The following is a 15,195-nucleotide window of genomic DNA, read 5'->3' on the forward strand; positions in this document are numbered from 1 at the left end:
AGAATTCTAAAGTGCTGAAATTTAAAGCTGTTATCACTGATTTATACCCTAGAGTAAATGAGTTCCTCTCTATTGTCTTACCTAAGATAGGAAAATATAAAAGATTAATAAGGTTGACAAACTACTTATTGTACAACACTGAGACTGACTCTTAAGTCTAAGTTTTGTATATATGGTCTAGTATATGTCTCTTCTGGTCAAGGAAATATGAATTATTTCTGAATCATCTTAAGGATGGAATGCAGTACATCTATACCATTTATATTTTGAGATCGAACCCAAGTTGAAATACTATTTTCAGATAAGATTTTACATCCTTTAAAATTTGTTATTCTGAAAGTAAGGATGTTAATCACTATGTTATGATGAATTTCTAAATGGCACGTTATTATATTTTGTTTTCCTTAAATGCTGAAAGCATGTTCTTTTAATGGGATGGTCTTTCTATTTGTGGGAACATTTTACTGTCACTTTCCTCAAGCATTTATTTTTGTAATTAACTATTAAAATCATTTGTAAATAAGAAATTTATAGCGCTCATGTAAAACAGTTTGGATTTTACCCAAAGGCAGGGAAAAATATGTAAACCAAAAAAAAACTTCAAATTTTTTAGTTGGTGTTAGAGTATTGTTGGATTTCTTGCATGTTCCTTTTCTTTTACAGAAAAATCTGTCATTGCTCAACCAATATTTGTTTTTGAAAAGAGAGAACAAACTTTTAAGGTAAGATCAAGCTATTTTTCTTTGACTTTTACTTTGACAAAGAAGATGGTATTTCAAGATCTATATATACATAGCAATAGTAAATGATACCATTGCTGCATAAATTTATCCTGTTTTTCCTTTAGCAGAGTAGTACCTTCAGAATATTTACACAGTAGGGATTTACAGATAGCAATTTGCCTGAAATGGGAAGCCAGAGGTCTTATCTTGGAACTATGGATAACATGCCATTTTTATGCAAATTATCTGGGTTTTTTGGGAATGACTTGGAAGGGGGATGGGCTGAAAGATTAGGCGGGCTAAGGTTTATCATGGATTCCCCACCACTGACCTAGCTTAAAACTGTATATAAAATAGCTTCTAGATTGCAACATATGATTCCAAAGGAATCTTAAGAATCCTATTTTGCTTTTTCAGCATCATCCTAAAATCACTTGCTTTGGAAGACAAATGAGAATGTTAGTAGCATTTTCACTTTAGCTTAACTTAACTAGGATTTTCTTGTAATTCATTCTTGCTTATGGAGGTAATTTACCCTACTATCCACAGAACTAAGTAAAGAAAAATTTAACCCCTTACTGAGTAAAGGTGATTAGCTTTTTCTAGCCCTGCTGAATAGACCTGGCTCTGAAAATTCTCTTATAAAGTGACAGGGCAGAGTCTGATGTGAAACAGTAAACACTCAGCTCTCACTGGCAGCTTTGTTTCCTTCCAGAGACCTGCAGAAGACACCCTGCATGAAGCAGCAGAACGTGGTAATGATTCATAACCTGTATTTCAAAAGCAATCATTTTAGTAAGAAATAAGTAGGCACGAACATTTTGGCATGTGGCACAGACCATGCAAAGCCTGATGGTTTTTCTTTTTTTAAAGCACACGTGTAGACTGGCTTTTGCTTTTGTCCTTGAGAACACTGATGTTAACAATACCAAAATCCTTCACTGCCCGTCCCTCAACTTTCCAAAAACATTCTCTATACACTCCCGAAATTTGTATTCAATTTCGTAACAAAGTCACCTGTTTCTAATTGTTTCATAGCAGGATAATAGGCCTATCGGTTTATAATCACCAAGCTATTAACCCCAATATTTAAAACTGTACTTCAGGAATTTACATGTTTTCAAATGATAATGTATCCAGAGAAAAGGATATTCTATCTCTCCTCTCATATCATGGATTGAAGCTAATTTGTTATTGCAATCAATTTTACCCTTCACATTGAATTTCTTACAGAGTGTAATGATTTTTCAAGAAAGCGTGTCCGGTCTTCATCTTTTACTTTGCACGCTACAGATTCTCAGTCCCAAGGAGGTAAGGATAGCCTTGACCGTTGAGTGTTCGCTGTTGTGTTTACTCTGAGTATGATACCTTAGAAACTTTTCAAACAGGTAATGTTTAAAATTCTACCCATTGGGTAGTGTTTATAACATATTGTTATGTAAAAACAGCAGTCTATAAATGGATTGTACAAGTGAGTTATTATTTAAAAATTCAATTTATCAAAATTAGAAAAAAGACTGAATGGACAGAAGCCACAATAAGCCAGAAGTTAGCAATAGTTAGCTTAGGTAATGGATTTCAAGTGATCTGTGTCCACCCTCTCTCACCACTTCCCTCCCACCCCCACCTTTGTTTTTGCTGCGTTCCCCAAAGTTTCTGCATTAAGCATGTATTAGCTTTACAATTTGGGGAGACTGCTATTTCCTGTAAAGTAACCATCAACTTAAATAAACAGATGTCTGCCTTTTAAAAAGATGCCTTATTCTATGTGTGTTTTGAATGAATCAGTAACTTAGCCTCTTCTACACTCGAAGCATTCTGGTGATTTCTTTCATGATGGATCGTACTGCCCTCTGCCTTGTCCTACAGCTCTTTATGTGTCTGTTCCATCCCCCTGAGATCCTTGAGGTCATCTTCATGCCTGATAGAGTGTCTCACACATGATGAGCACTCAGATATTTATTGAATTGAATGGAAATTAATGTAGAATCCTCACCAGGGGCACACTTTATTTTGAATTGATACAAATACAAAGATTTTTCTAAGCTGATGATAGAGCAAAATTTCCAACACAGCAAAAAGCCAAATCAAAAGAAAAACAAAAGCCACTGCCTTATCGACTTCAGTTTGCAGTCTGCTTTTAGCATCATCCTTGTCCCTGAAGCGACTGAGATCATCATCCTTCATGGACCTTCCCACCTTCCCCCATTCTGGGCCAGGTAATAAAGAACTTAGAACCTCAAGCCTGACACTCTGACTTTTCAAAATCCATTCTCATTCATGATGAGCTTTCTTTTTCAGCTACTATAAAATGCCGGTATTTTAGTGGCAAATAAAATAGGGGCCCTCAGCAAAGTATGCATGGAAGAATAGCTTATGATTCCAAGCTGACAAATTCAGACCGTATATCTATTATGGGTTTGTTTTTTTTTTTTTTTTGTAGAAAGTTTAAACTTTATGACATTTTTTTAGGATTTCATGTTTATGATAGCATTATTTTATGTAAGGCAGCCCTATAAAATAAAGTAACTTGCTTTATTTTCCTTATTACTGTCCATCTATACAGTTTATAATATATGTAGTACTCAAAATATACATCATTGCTTTTGATTTTTATTCTAAAGTTTATGCTTTAAATTTATAAAGTTTAGAATATGATTCTTTTTGAATTTTTCACTAATTAAAACATTACCTATTTTTATTTGAAATTTGTAATGCTTTAAGTAAAACTATTTTATAAATAGTTTGATATAAAGTATTTGAATGGTTGGAACATTCTTTACATCAAGATTATCGTTTGCATTCTTATGTTTTTGTTTCTATTGAATAGCCCACTGCCTTTTCTGAGTTAAGCTTGCCACAAGAAATGGAAAATACAACTATTCACTTCCTTTTAACTGATTCTACTGAGGAACCAGAGTTTTCAAACTAATGGATTTGTATTCTTGTTAACAATTCCAAGCATGACTGAGCAACAATATGTCAGACACCTTTCAGATACAGAAGAGATACATTCTAGTTCAATCAGCCCCATCTACCTGGGCCTGACAAGTTATAGGACATTGACAGGAATAGAGGTCCTGGTCCCAGAGGACTTGTTTTATTGTATTTGTGCATAAAGCAAAGAGATGGCTTTAAATTATCTGGATAACTGCTTCAATTCATTTTTTAAAAATCAGACACACACACACACACACACACACACAACAATGAATAAAAGAACATTGATACTAGCAAGCAGCATCTCATTTTATGTTGTACAGAATGCTAGTGGTATTGGAACAGAGACAAATAGTGCAATTTTAAATGGACCACGGTTAGTTTTCAATAGTAAATATCATAGAAACCATGTAACTGAACTCTGAATTAGAGAAGCGGTTCTATCCCAACGTTTATAATATATTGTAATACTACAAAGAAGCAATTCTTATTCTTTTCTCATCTCCGTTAATCCAATGCTCAAAGGTTTCTGTTTCTGCAGTTTGCAATTAAGAGGTGATCTCTTTGCCATTGAGCTTCACAGATATTGCTTTTTACAAATCAAAGGTTTGTGGCAACTCTCCCCTGAGCAAGTCTATGGGTGTCATTTTCCCAACAACGTTTGCTCACAACATGTCTCTGTGTTACATTTTGGTAACTCTTGCAATATTTCCAAACTTTTCATTGTTATTATATTTGGTACGGTGATCCATGATCAGATGTTACTACTGTTGGAGTTCCCGTCATGGCACAGTGGTTAATGAATCCGACTAGGAACCATGAGGTTGTGGGTTTGATCCCTGGCCTTGCTCAGTGGGTTAAGGATCTGGCGTTGCCGTGAGCTGTGATGTTGGTCACAGATGCGGCTTGGATCCCACATTGCTGTGGCTCTGGCATAGGCCAGCAGGCTACAGCTCTGATTAGACCCCTAGGCTGGGAACCTCCATATGCCGTGGGAGTGGCCCTAGAAAAAAAAGGCAAAAAGAAGAAGAAAAAAAAAAGATGTTACTACTGTAATTGTTTTGGGGTGCTGCAAACTGCACCTACATAAGATGGTGAACTTAATCAATAAATGTGCGTGTTCTGACTGCTCCACCAACTGGCCCATTCCCCCATCTTCTCCCTCTGCTCAGGCCTCCCTTTATCCTGAGACCCAACAGTACTGAAATAAAGCCACTTAATAACCCTACAATGGCCTCTAAGTGTTCAGGTGAAAGGAAGAGTTGCATGTCTCTCACTCTAAGTTAAAAGCTAGATATAATTAATCTTAGTGAGGAAGGCATATCTAAAGCCAAGACAGGTCAAAAAGTAGACCTCTTATACCACATAGTTAGCCAAATTATGAGTGCAAAGAAAAAATTATTGAAGGAAATTAAAAGTGCTACTCCATTGAACACATGAATAAGAACGTGAAACAGACTTATTGCCAAGATGGAGAAAGTTTCAGTGGTCTGAATGGAAGATCAAACCAGCCACAACATTCCCTTAAGCAAAGCTGAATCCAGAGCAAGGCCCTAACTCTTTTCGATTACATAAAGACTGAGAAAAGTGAGGAAGCTGCAGAGGAAATGTCTGAAGCTAGCAGAGGTTGGTTCATGAGGTAGAAGGAAAGAAGTCATCTTGATGATATTGAGGTGCAAAGTGAAGCAGCAAGTGCTGATGTAGAAGCTGCAGCAGGTTATCCAAAAAATCATTAATGAAGATTGCCACACTAAGCAAGAGATTTTCCACGTAGATGAAACAGCCTTCTATTAGAAAAAGATGTCATCTAGGACTACATAGTTAGAGAGGAGAAGTCAATGTCCAGCTTCAAAGGACAGACTGACTCTTTCATTAGGGGCTAATGCAGCTGGTAACTTTAAATAGAAGCCAATGCTTATTTACCATTTTGAAAATCCTAATCTACTCTGCCTATGATCTGTAAAGGGAACAAGAAAGCCTGATGACAGCATATATTTTGACAACCTGGTTTACTGAATTCTTTAAGCCCACTATTGAGAACTACTGCTCAGAAAAAAAAAGATTCCTTTCAAAATATTACTGCTCTTTGACAATGCCCTTGGTCACCCAAGAGCCTGAATGGAGATGGACAGTAATGTTAATGACATTTCATGCTGGATAACACAATATCCATTTGGCAGCCCCTGGGTCAAGGAGTTCAATTTTCAAGTCTTATTACTTAATAAGTACATTTTTGTAAAGCTATAGTTGCCTTAGATGGTGATTCCTCTGATGGATCTGGGCAAAGTCAACTGAAAACCTTCTGGAAAGGGTTAACTATTCCAGATGCCATTAAGAACATCTATGATTCATAGGAAGAGGTCAAAGGTCAAAATATCAACATTACCAGGAGTCTGGAAGAAACTGATTCCAACCCTCACATGACTTTGAGGGATTCAAGATTTCAGTGGAGGAAGCAATTGCAGATGTGGTAGAAACAGCAAGAAAACTAGAATTAGAAGTGGAATCTGAAGATGTGACTGAATTCTTGTAATTTCATGATGAAATTTGAACAGACAAGGAATTGCTTCTTATGAGTAAAGTTGTTTCTTCACACCCTCTACCACTGCATGAAAATAAACTCAAAATGGCTTAAACACTTAAATATAAGACAAGACACCATCAAACTCCTGGAAGAGAATATAGGCAAAACATTCTCTGACATCAACCTTATGAATATTTTCTCAGGTCAGTCTCTCAAAGCAACAGAAATAAAAGCAAACATAAACCAGTGGGACCTAATCAAACTGACAAGCTTTCGCACAGCAAAGGAAACCAAAAAGAAAACAAAAAGACAGCTTACAGAATGGGAGAAAATAGTTTCAAATGATGCAACTGACAAGGGCTTAATCTCTAGAATATACAAGCAATTTATACAACTCAAAACAGCAAAAAAACCCAACAACCCAATGGAAAAATGGGCAAAAGACCTGAATAGACATTTCTCCAAGGAAGATATACAGATGGCCAACAAGCACATGAAAAAATGCTCAACATCCCTGGTTATTAGAGAAATGCAAATCAGAACTACCATGAGAAACCACCTCACACCAGTCAGAATGGCCATCATTAATAAGTCCACAAGTAACAAGTGCTGGAGGGGATGTGGAGAAAAGGGAACCCTCCTCCACTGTTGGTGGGAATGTAAACTGGTACAGCCACTATGGAGAACAGTTTGGAGATACCTTAGAAATCTATACATAGAACTACCATATGACCCAGCAATTTCACTCTTGGGCATATATCCGGACAAAACTTTCCTTAAAAAAGACAAGTGCGCCCGCATGTTCATTGCAGCACTCTTCACAATAGTCAAGATATGGAGACAACCCAAATGTCCATTGACAGAGAATTGGATTAGGAAGATGTGGTATATATACACAATGGAATAATACTCAACCATAAAAAAGAACGAAATAGTGCCATTTGCAGCAACATGGATGGAACTAGAGACTCTCATACTGAGTGAAGTAAGTCAGATAGACAAAGACAAATACCATATGATATCACTTATACCTGGAATCTAATATAAGGCACAAATGAACCTTTCACAGAAAAGAAAATCATGAACTTGGAGAATAGGTTGCCAAGGAGGAGGGAGTGGGTTGGATTGGGGAGCTTGGGGTTAACGGATGCAAACTATTGCCTTTGGAATGGATTAGCAATGAGATCCTGCTGTGTAGCACTGGGAACTGTGTCTAGTCACCTATGATGGAGCATGATAATGGGAGAAAAAAAGAATGTATACCTGTATGTGTAACTGGGTTCCCAGGCTGTACAGTAGAAAAAAATGTATTGGGGAAATAACAATTTTAAAAAATTGCTATTATAATAGTAAAAAAAAAAGAAAGTTGTTTCTTGAGATGGATTCTACTGTGGATGACGTTGCTGTGAAAACTGTTGAAATGACAACAAAGGATTTAGAATATTTTATATAAACTTAGTTGATAAAGCAGCAGCAGGGTTTGAGATGACTGACTCCAATTTTGAAAGTTCTTCTGTGGGTAAAATGCTATCAAGCAGCATTGTACGCTACAGAGAAATCATCCATGAAAGGAAAAGTCAGTTGTTGCTGCAAACTTCATTGTTGTCTTATTTTAAGAAATTACCACAGCCACCTCAGTCCTTAGCAACCACTTCCCTGATCAGCCAACAGCCATTAACCTTGAGGCAGACCCTCCACCAACAAAAAGATTATGACTGAAGGCTCAGGTGATGGTTAGCACTTTTTAGCAATACAGTATTTTTAAATTAAGATATGAATATTGTTTTTTCATACAATGCTGCTGTACACTTAATAGACTACAGCATAGTGTAAATGTAACTTTGATATGGTCTGGGTAACCAAAAAAGTTCGTGTCTTGCTTTATTGGGATATTTGCTTTATTGCAGTGGTCTGGAATCGAATAGGCAATATCACTGAGGTATACCTATAATTGTATTCTTGCAACCAAGACCACAGTCTCATCCCATTAATACACTTCCTAGAAAAATAGCCTAGCATAATGGTCATCTTTGCTTCCCTCTTCAGGTATCATTAAAGAGTAGGGAAGGGGCAGAATTTGCTAACAGTTTTATAACATTCTATAAGGTATATATTAACGCACACTGATGGTTCACTACCAATTCAGATTTTATAATCTGTAGAATTTCAGTATTCGATTTCATGACTCTAAAGAAGACTGCATATTCCATTTGTGATCTAATTTTCAGTTATTTTTTAGAGAGTAAACAGACTGTGTAGCAAAACTCATCTTGCCATCACACTTTCTTAGCAGAATCAGAGCTCTCATGAGCACTGCCTACTCCTGTGTTAGTGACAACAGCGACATCTACTGGTGAGTTTGGTATAGGACTGTTAAAACAGGGTAGAAACTGACACATAAATACAAAATTTTCTAATTTTTTTTACAGTGAAGAAAAACAATGTTTTTATGATACCAACTTTTGTGCAAAGAAAAATTGATACGAACAGTGCTGAACAAGGTATGTAGTTTCTCTTTATTATAAGTACCTTAAAATTTTTATGTTTTACCATCTGTGTCTTAACTCACGTGTGTGTGTGTGTGTGTGTGTGTGTGTGTGTATGTTTGTGTGTGTAGATAGGGTTCAGTGACAAAATATGAAGGAGTATATTTGATGAATGAAGTCTCATGGTCAAAATGAATAGTTATTGTGTAAAAGCTAGGCAGGAAGTAAGTAGTAGGCAACTTACTGATTTGACTTTAATTAATTAACAATAACTCTTCATTTAATCATGACTTTAGAAAATATGCCTTAAATTAGTACACAATAGAGGGGAAGAAGTATTTCACTAAAGATATAGTAAGCCTTTAATTCTGTTCTTTTAAGGTCCTGTGAAAAATTCTGAACATGTTCTGAGACCTGCTATTTTACAGCCACCTCAAGCTCAAAGATGTGTAAGATTTGGACACAATGTGTTGGAGTCCTGCAAGACTACAGAAAAAAATAAAAATAGGGTAAGAAAACCTCCTCTGGTAGGACTGACCTCAATTCCTCATTCTTGTTTTGGTAGATTGTTGTGGGCCCCCACATCCAGAATTAGGGGATGCCTGAGCTTTGCTCTGTTGCTGAAGCAGCCACCAGGCTGGAGAAAGAGCTGGATGAGATGGCAAAAAGTTCTCAGTAACCTTATTAAACCTGTCCTCTTAAATTGGAGAGTTGTTCCCAGGTACGAGTCCTGTGGTCTCTCCTAGTTGTAAAGCTGAGTCTCACGAAGAGAGGGCCCTTGTGGTCTTGTTCTCATGCCCTGACCCCATGTGAGAATAGGGGAGCAAGGAGGGCAGGGGCCAGGAAGTCAAAAAAAAGGAAAGGGCCATTTTTGTAGCCCTAACTGGTCAACACGCTAGTGTGGCTCTGCCCATTTAGGTCACTCCAGTGATCCATCCCAGACCCATCTTCATGGATAACAGGAGCAAGGAACTACCTCCAACAGTGTAACTGGAGTGCTTCAGAGGCCTCTGGGGACAGACACCAACTCTCTCTCCAACCAAATCACTTGTTGTGGACCTTTCTAAGGAGATACTCATTTTGCTCAGGCCGTAAACGATATGGACTGGGGATATTCTGTTGCTGTAGTTCTAGCTGTGTCTTCCAGAAGCAGACACTTGAGAAGAAGGAACACACGATCAATAGGTTGGAACCTGAGAGATATTCCATTTGTCATTTGTTTCTAGCTAAACTATTGAGGGTTGATTACCTGGTTTGGCTTGGTTTTTCCAGACTGAACATGAGAACAGTAACACACAGAAGTATTAAAAATAACCAGTCATTTAACCAATTTTATGAAAAAATTCAATTTGGTACTAATCCTACCTCTGCCACTATCTAACTATGTTGGCTTTCTTAGACAAAGAACTCATCTTCCTCCTTTTTTTGGCCTTTTCTTTAGGGCCACACCTGCAGCATATCGGGCTTCCCAAGCTAGGGGTCAAATCGGAGATATAGCTGCTGGCTTACACCACAGCCACAGCCACGCCACGCCAGATCCAACCTACACCACAGCTCATGGAAATGCCAGGTCCTTAACCCACTGAGTGAGGCCAGGGATCGAACCCACAACCTCATGGTCCCTAGTCGGATTCGTTTCCGATGCACCATGATGGGAACTCCAACCTTCTCCTATATAACAGTGAAGTAAGGGAGCTGAACATCGTGGGTGTTTGCTAATTTCTTTTTCTTTTTCTTTTTTTTTTTTTTGGTCTTTTTGCTATTTCTTGGACCGCTCCCGTGGCATATGGAGGTTCCCAGGCTAGGGGTCTAATCGGAGCTGTAGTCTCCAGCCTACTCCAGAGCCACAGCAACGCGGGATCCGAGCCGCATCTGCAACCTACACCACAGCTCACGGCAACGCCGGATCGTTAACCCACTGAGCAAGCGCAGGGACCAAACCCGCAACCTCATGGTTCCTAGTCGGATTCGTTAACCACTGCGCCACGATGGGAACTCCCTGTTTGCTAATATTTTTATACTTCCAAATGTTTTCCTTTGTAAGATATGATCTCAAAAAACTGATTAGGAATTTTAAAAATCATTTCATCATTTATGCATGATATATGATGTGATTTTTTAGTGAAACAAGCTTTACATTTCAAATCAGTATATTATTAAACATTTCCATTTATACATAATCTAATAATCATCACCATGTTAATCAAATTCTTAAGAAATGATGCATGTTGTTTAATTCATTTTAAAGTATGTAAGAAAGAATATGATGTATTGATCATTTTCTAAAATGTCACTGTGTGGTGTTTGATTTTGCTATGACATTCTATAAATTATAGATTAATATTTTTATTACACATTATGATATTAAAAGTTGATAATATTTATTCTTTGGTATGATTTTTGAAATCTTGCCCTGTATGTTTTTAAAATAAGTTATTAATGTATTTCTTGTACTTTCCTTCTAAGTAATGAAACAGAAGAGAAATTTCCAGGCTATTGTTTGCAAGGATTTCTTCTTGAATAACTTACTAAAGAGCAGGAATAGAACTTATTCCTAATTAGTGAAAAGCCTAATTGGATAGGTCCATCATTGAATTTTCTCTGTTTAATGATGATTTTTGAAGATCTCAAGACAAGCTATATATAAGATGCAACGTCAGAATTTGGACAAAGTGACATAATCCATAGATATAGTGAAAGTTATCTCTAGGTGAATTTTATGGACCCCTTACTTTTGTGTTCCTTATTAACTTGTATATCAAAACTAGAGCAATTTTCATTCATCCTGTCATTAATCAGTGGTAACTTGTATATAATTTAAACAATATATGCCTAATAAAAACATTTTAGCTGAGAGAAAAGTCATTTGAGTGACAGAGTCATAAGCATGTACTTTGATCTTTGCTAACCAATGGCACATACTCTCTTGACACATATTTCTCAGCTTTCAAATTCTGTTATAAAGGGAAAAATACTCAAACCTATTTTAATTGATTGATATAAAGCTAAAGGGGAAACAGACACTATTTACCTTTATTATTATTATTATTATTATTATTATTGCTTTTTTTTTAGGGCCAAACCTGCAACACATGGAGGTTCCCAGGCTAGGGGTCCAATCGGAGCTACAGCTGCTGGCCTACACCACAGCCACAGCCACACCAGATCCAAGCCACGTCTGTGACCTACACCACAGCTCACGGCAACTCCGGATCCTGAACCCACTGAGCAAGGCCAGGGCTTGAACCCGAAACCTCATGGTTCCTAGTCAGATTCAGTTCCACTGTGCAATGATGGGAACTCCCCTATTTACCTTTAAAGACATGAAGTTCCTGCAACATCTCTAAAAAATCCTGGTGGAGGAAGGGATGTGCCCACAGAACACTGAGGACACTAGATCAGACAATTGATAGGGTTCTTTCCAGTTTTAAAATTGCTCACTCCTTCATTTAAATGTGAATGCAGATAATGTGCATATGTATATACACATCAGATGGAGTAGTTAATCACTTAAGTTACTAGTTGAAAATTTCCAGAGGAAGAGATGGAGTTTTCTCTCACACTGAGTGGGCATGATGGTGAAGCTCTTAGGGTACTGAATAGTCCTGAAATATCTACTTAACTAATGTGTATTAGTTAAATTATATAGGGATTAAATAGTCCAAATATATATTTAACTAATCTAAAAACAAGAATTAACTTCACTTGGCTAAAAGGTAAAAGTAACAAAAGGAGGTGGGATTTCTGAATATCAGCGCACACACTCTGGAGTCAGTCAGACCCAGGCTCGAATATCACCTCCTTCCTGGTGGCCCAGGCCTGGCCCAGGTCAGTTTAGTCACCTGTAAAATGTGGTTGACAGGAGCACAAAGTATGTAGAGTTGTTTTGAGGGGTATATGAGAATGTATATAAAATGTTTAGGGCAGTACTTGAACACAGTACGTTTTCAATACATTTAACTAGAACTTGTTTCCTTGTCTGATGCTCCCAATATAGTAAGGCAGTTTAAATAAACTTTCTGATGGCTTTTTTTTTTCTTTCAGATTTCTGAGGGTAACTCATATTTGCTAAGTGAAAATGTACCAAGTGCCAGAATTTCAGTCCAGCAGGCTACTAACCAGAATGTTTTAGGTGCTACATCAGTAGGGTAAGTTAATGATGCAGAAACAGAAGTGTTGTTCTTTCACTCTTGCTTTCTTTTATTATTATAACCATTTATGGAAAATAATTTTCTGATATTGTACAGATAAACAGCCAAGGTTTCTGTTTGAAAGGAGAATTTATAAAGAATGCAAGTGTAAAATGTTTTTCAAAACATCTCTAAGATTTAAATACTATCATATCGATATGGGAGCATCTCTGCTGTCTCATTGACTTGAGTAAGAATGTTTCAAATAGGTATAGCTAAGTTATTATTTAGTTAGGCATTAATTATCTGTCTACTAGATTAGCCTTCCCTCCCCTTTCCCTGGCATTCTTTTCTTCCCGTCTTTTTAATTATTATTTATCAACATAGATTGGATAGACAACAAAGAAAGCAGTAGAAATATGCAAAGTGAAAGTTAGTATTTTTGAGCATCACCAGTGACAAGGGCATGTTTGATCTAAGAGAAGATTACAACCAGCTATAGATTAACTGGACTCAAGATTAGGGCCATGCAGGTACATTGGCTCTTACTGGGCACACTAGGGATGCAGTAGGGATCCCAGAGTACATGTGTCAGCAGATAGAGGGCTGCATGCCTTTGAGTGTCTCATTATGCAAAACACCTTAAACATTAAAGAAGAATTTCTGGGTGGGAAATACCGAATTAAACCACTGCACAGTCAAGTATTACTGGCAAGCTAGATTGGCTTTGCTTTTGCCCTCAGACCTCAGATGGCTAAAAGCATTGGCCGGCTGGGAAGAGGAGTGCAGAGATTGGAAACTGGAGAGTCAAAAGCAAAAAGACAAGGGCCGGGCAGCTTCTCTGGTTGATCACACAGCCAATACAGTGATGGGCATGTGACCTGTTTGGACTGGTCTTGACCAGGGCTGTAACAGCTGTCAGATATTTTGAAAATCATCCCTGGAAGTAACCATCTCAAATCTTCCTTCATTTCTCATTAACTTCAGAGAAACAAAAGTTAGATATTCTTATGCTTTACATAAGTCTATTAAATCATCTGATTATTTCATGTGCTCAAGTTTAAAATGACTGTCTCCACTGCTATTATATTTAAAATAGCAAATGCTTATTTCTTTTCCTTAGATGTCAACCAAATGAAGATAAGCATTCTTTTAAAAGTTGCAGTTCTGATTTCATTTTTGGAGAAAACATGTTAGAAAGAGTTTTGGTAAGATTTCGGCAAATGTTTCTATTACTCTATAGAGAGCTGACCCTTCAAACTTCTGAAGACGAATCAATTAAAACAATGTTAAATTGGAGCATATTTTTTAACTTCTGGGTTCAAAGGAACATTTTTCTATCTCTAACTGGAAATATTCTCCTGGGAAGCAAGTCCTACTTGTTAGAATAATAGACAAGTATCCACAGAGGAAAATAATTATATAATTATAACATTATTACTGATAAGAATATTAAATAGTTCTTTGACTTACATTAAACAAAGGCACCCAAGGAAATCCCAGAATTACCTGCAATAATTAGATAAGCTCGACTGATTATGATATTTTAATAGTTTTTCAATAGCATTTTTCATCACAAGATGCATTTAGAATCATTTGCCAAATTTTTCTCATTCACCACAACCCTCTACTTCAAGCTTTTATAATGAAAAGCATTAAAATAATGCTTTTTTTTTTTTACTAGCAGTAAAAGGAATATCATAGTATACTTGCCTAGGGGAAGGTACTTGCCAAGTGAAATCCTCCATTATCACCATCATCCTTAATTAATACTGAGCATCCTCCTGCATGAGGCAATTGCTACTCTGTCCTCCTTCCAAAGGGCATGCTTCTAAAACAGAGCATGATCTTCAATGGGGAATTACACAGCCAAGTGAAGCAAAGGCACCCATGGCTTTACCTGGTCCAGCCCAGACCAGAATTTTGGCTGAGATAAGACAAAGAAGCGAGCTGGCCTTAGGGCTATTCATTACATGAAGTATCCCAAGGAGGATGTACAGATTTTAAAGCTTGTGTAGGAGCTCGGAATAGCAAAAAGGACCAACTCATGAGGCCTGTTCATTCCAAGATTTTTTTTTTAATTCCCTTTTTTTGGGAAGTTATTTATTCCAAGATTTTAAGGGCTTTTACAAATCTGTCACTTTTAAGATCTAACCTATTCTACAGCTGCCTCAGGCTGAACCCCAATTCCAAGAGGAGTGTTACAGCTTTTCAGCTTAGAGGCTCCCTTCTGCCATGCCCAAGATGAAGGTCAGCTCCAGCAATCCTAGAGCTGCTGACCCACACGTTTGGATCTGAACCAGAATGGACCAACTTCCAGAGTGAAGTTCTGGACAACATATTTAGGCACATTTATTCCATATCGTTTATTACTAGATTGGCCCTAGATTAGT

At 37.2% G+C, this 15,195-nt stretch overlaps 1 protein-coding gene across 1 annotated transcript in view; it reads left to right on the plus strand.

Annotated features, from left to right (window-relative positions):
- RANBP3L (RAN binding protein 3 like) overlaps positions 1 to 15,195 on the plus strand; it is a 48,544-nt gene that overhangs the window by 21,626 nt on the left and 11,723 nt on the right. Inside the window, exons 2-8 of the mRNA XM_047767027.1 lie at positions 664 to 722; positions 1,438 to 1,477; positions 1,956 to 2,033; positions 8,616 to 8,687; positions 9,054 to 9,181; positions 12,717 to 12,820; positions 13,926 to 14,010. Coding sequence (XP_047622983.1) covers positions 664 to 722; positions 1,438 to 1,477; positions 1,956 to 2,033; positions 8,616 to 8,687; positions 9,054 to 9,181; positions 12,717 to 12,820; positions 13,926 to 14,010 — 566 coding nt within the window. The remainder of the gene's footprint in view (positions 1 to 663; positions 723 to 1,437; positions 1,478 to 1,955; positions 2,034 to 8,615; positions 8,688 to 9,053; positions 9,182 to 12,716; positions 12,821 to 13,925; positions 14,011 to 15,195) is intronic.

Source organism: Phacochoerus africanus, chromosome 1 (genome assembly GCF_016906955.1).
Source record: "Phacochoerus africanus isolate WHEZ1 chromosome 1, ROS_Pafr_v1, whole genome shotgun sequence".
Taxonomy (NCBI): Eukaryota; Metazoa; Chordata; class Mammalia; order Artiodactyla; family Suidae; genus Phacochoerus; species Phacochoerus africanus.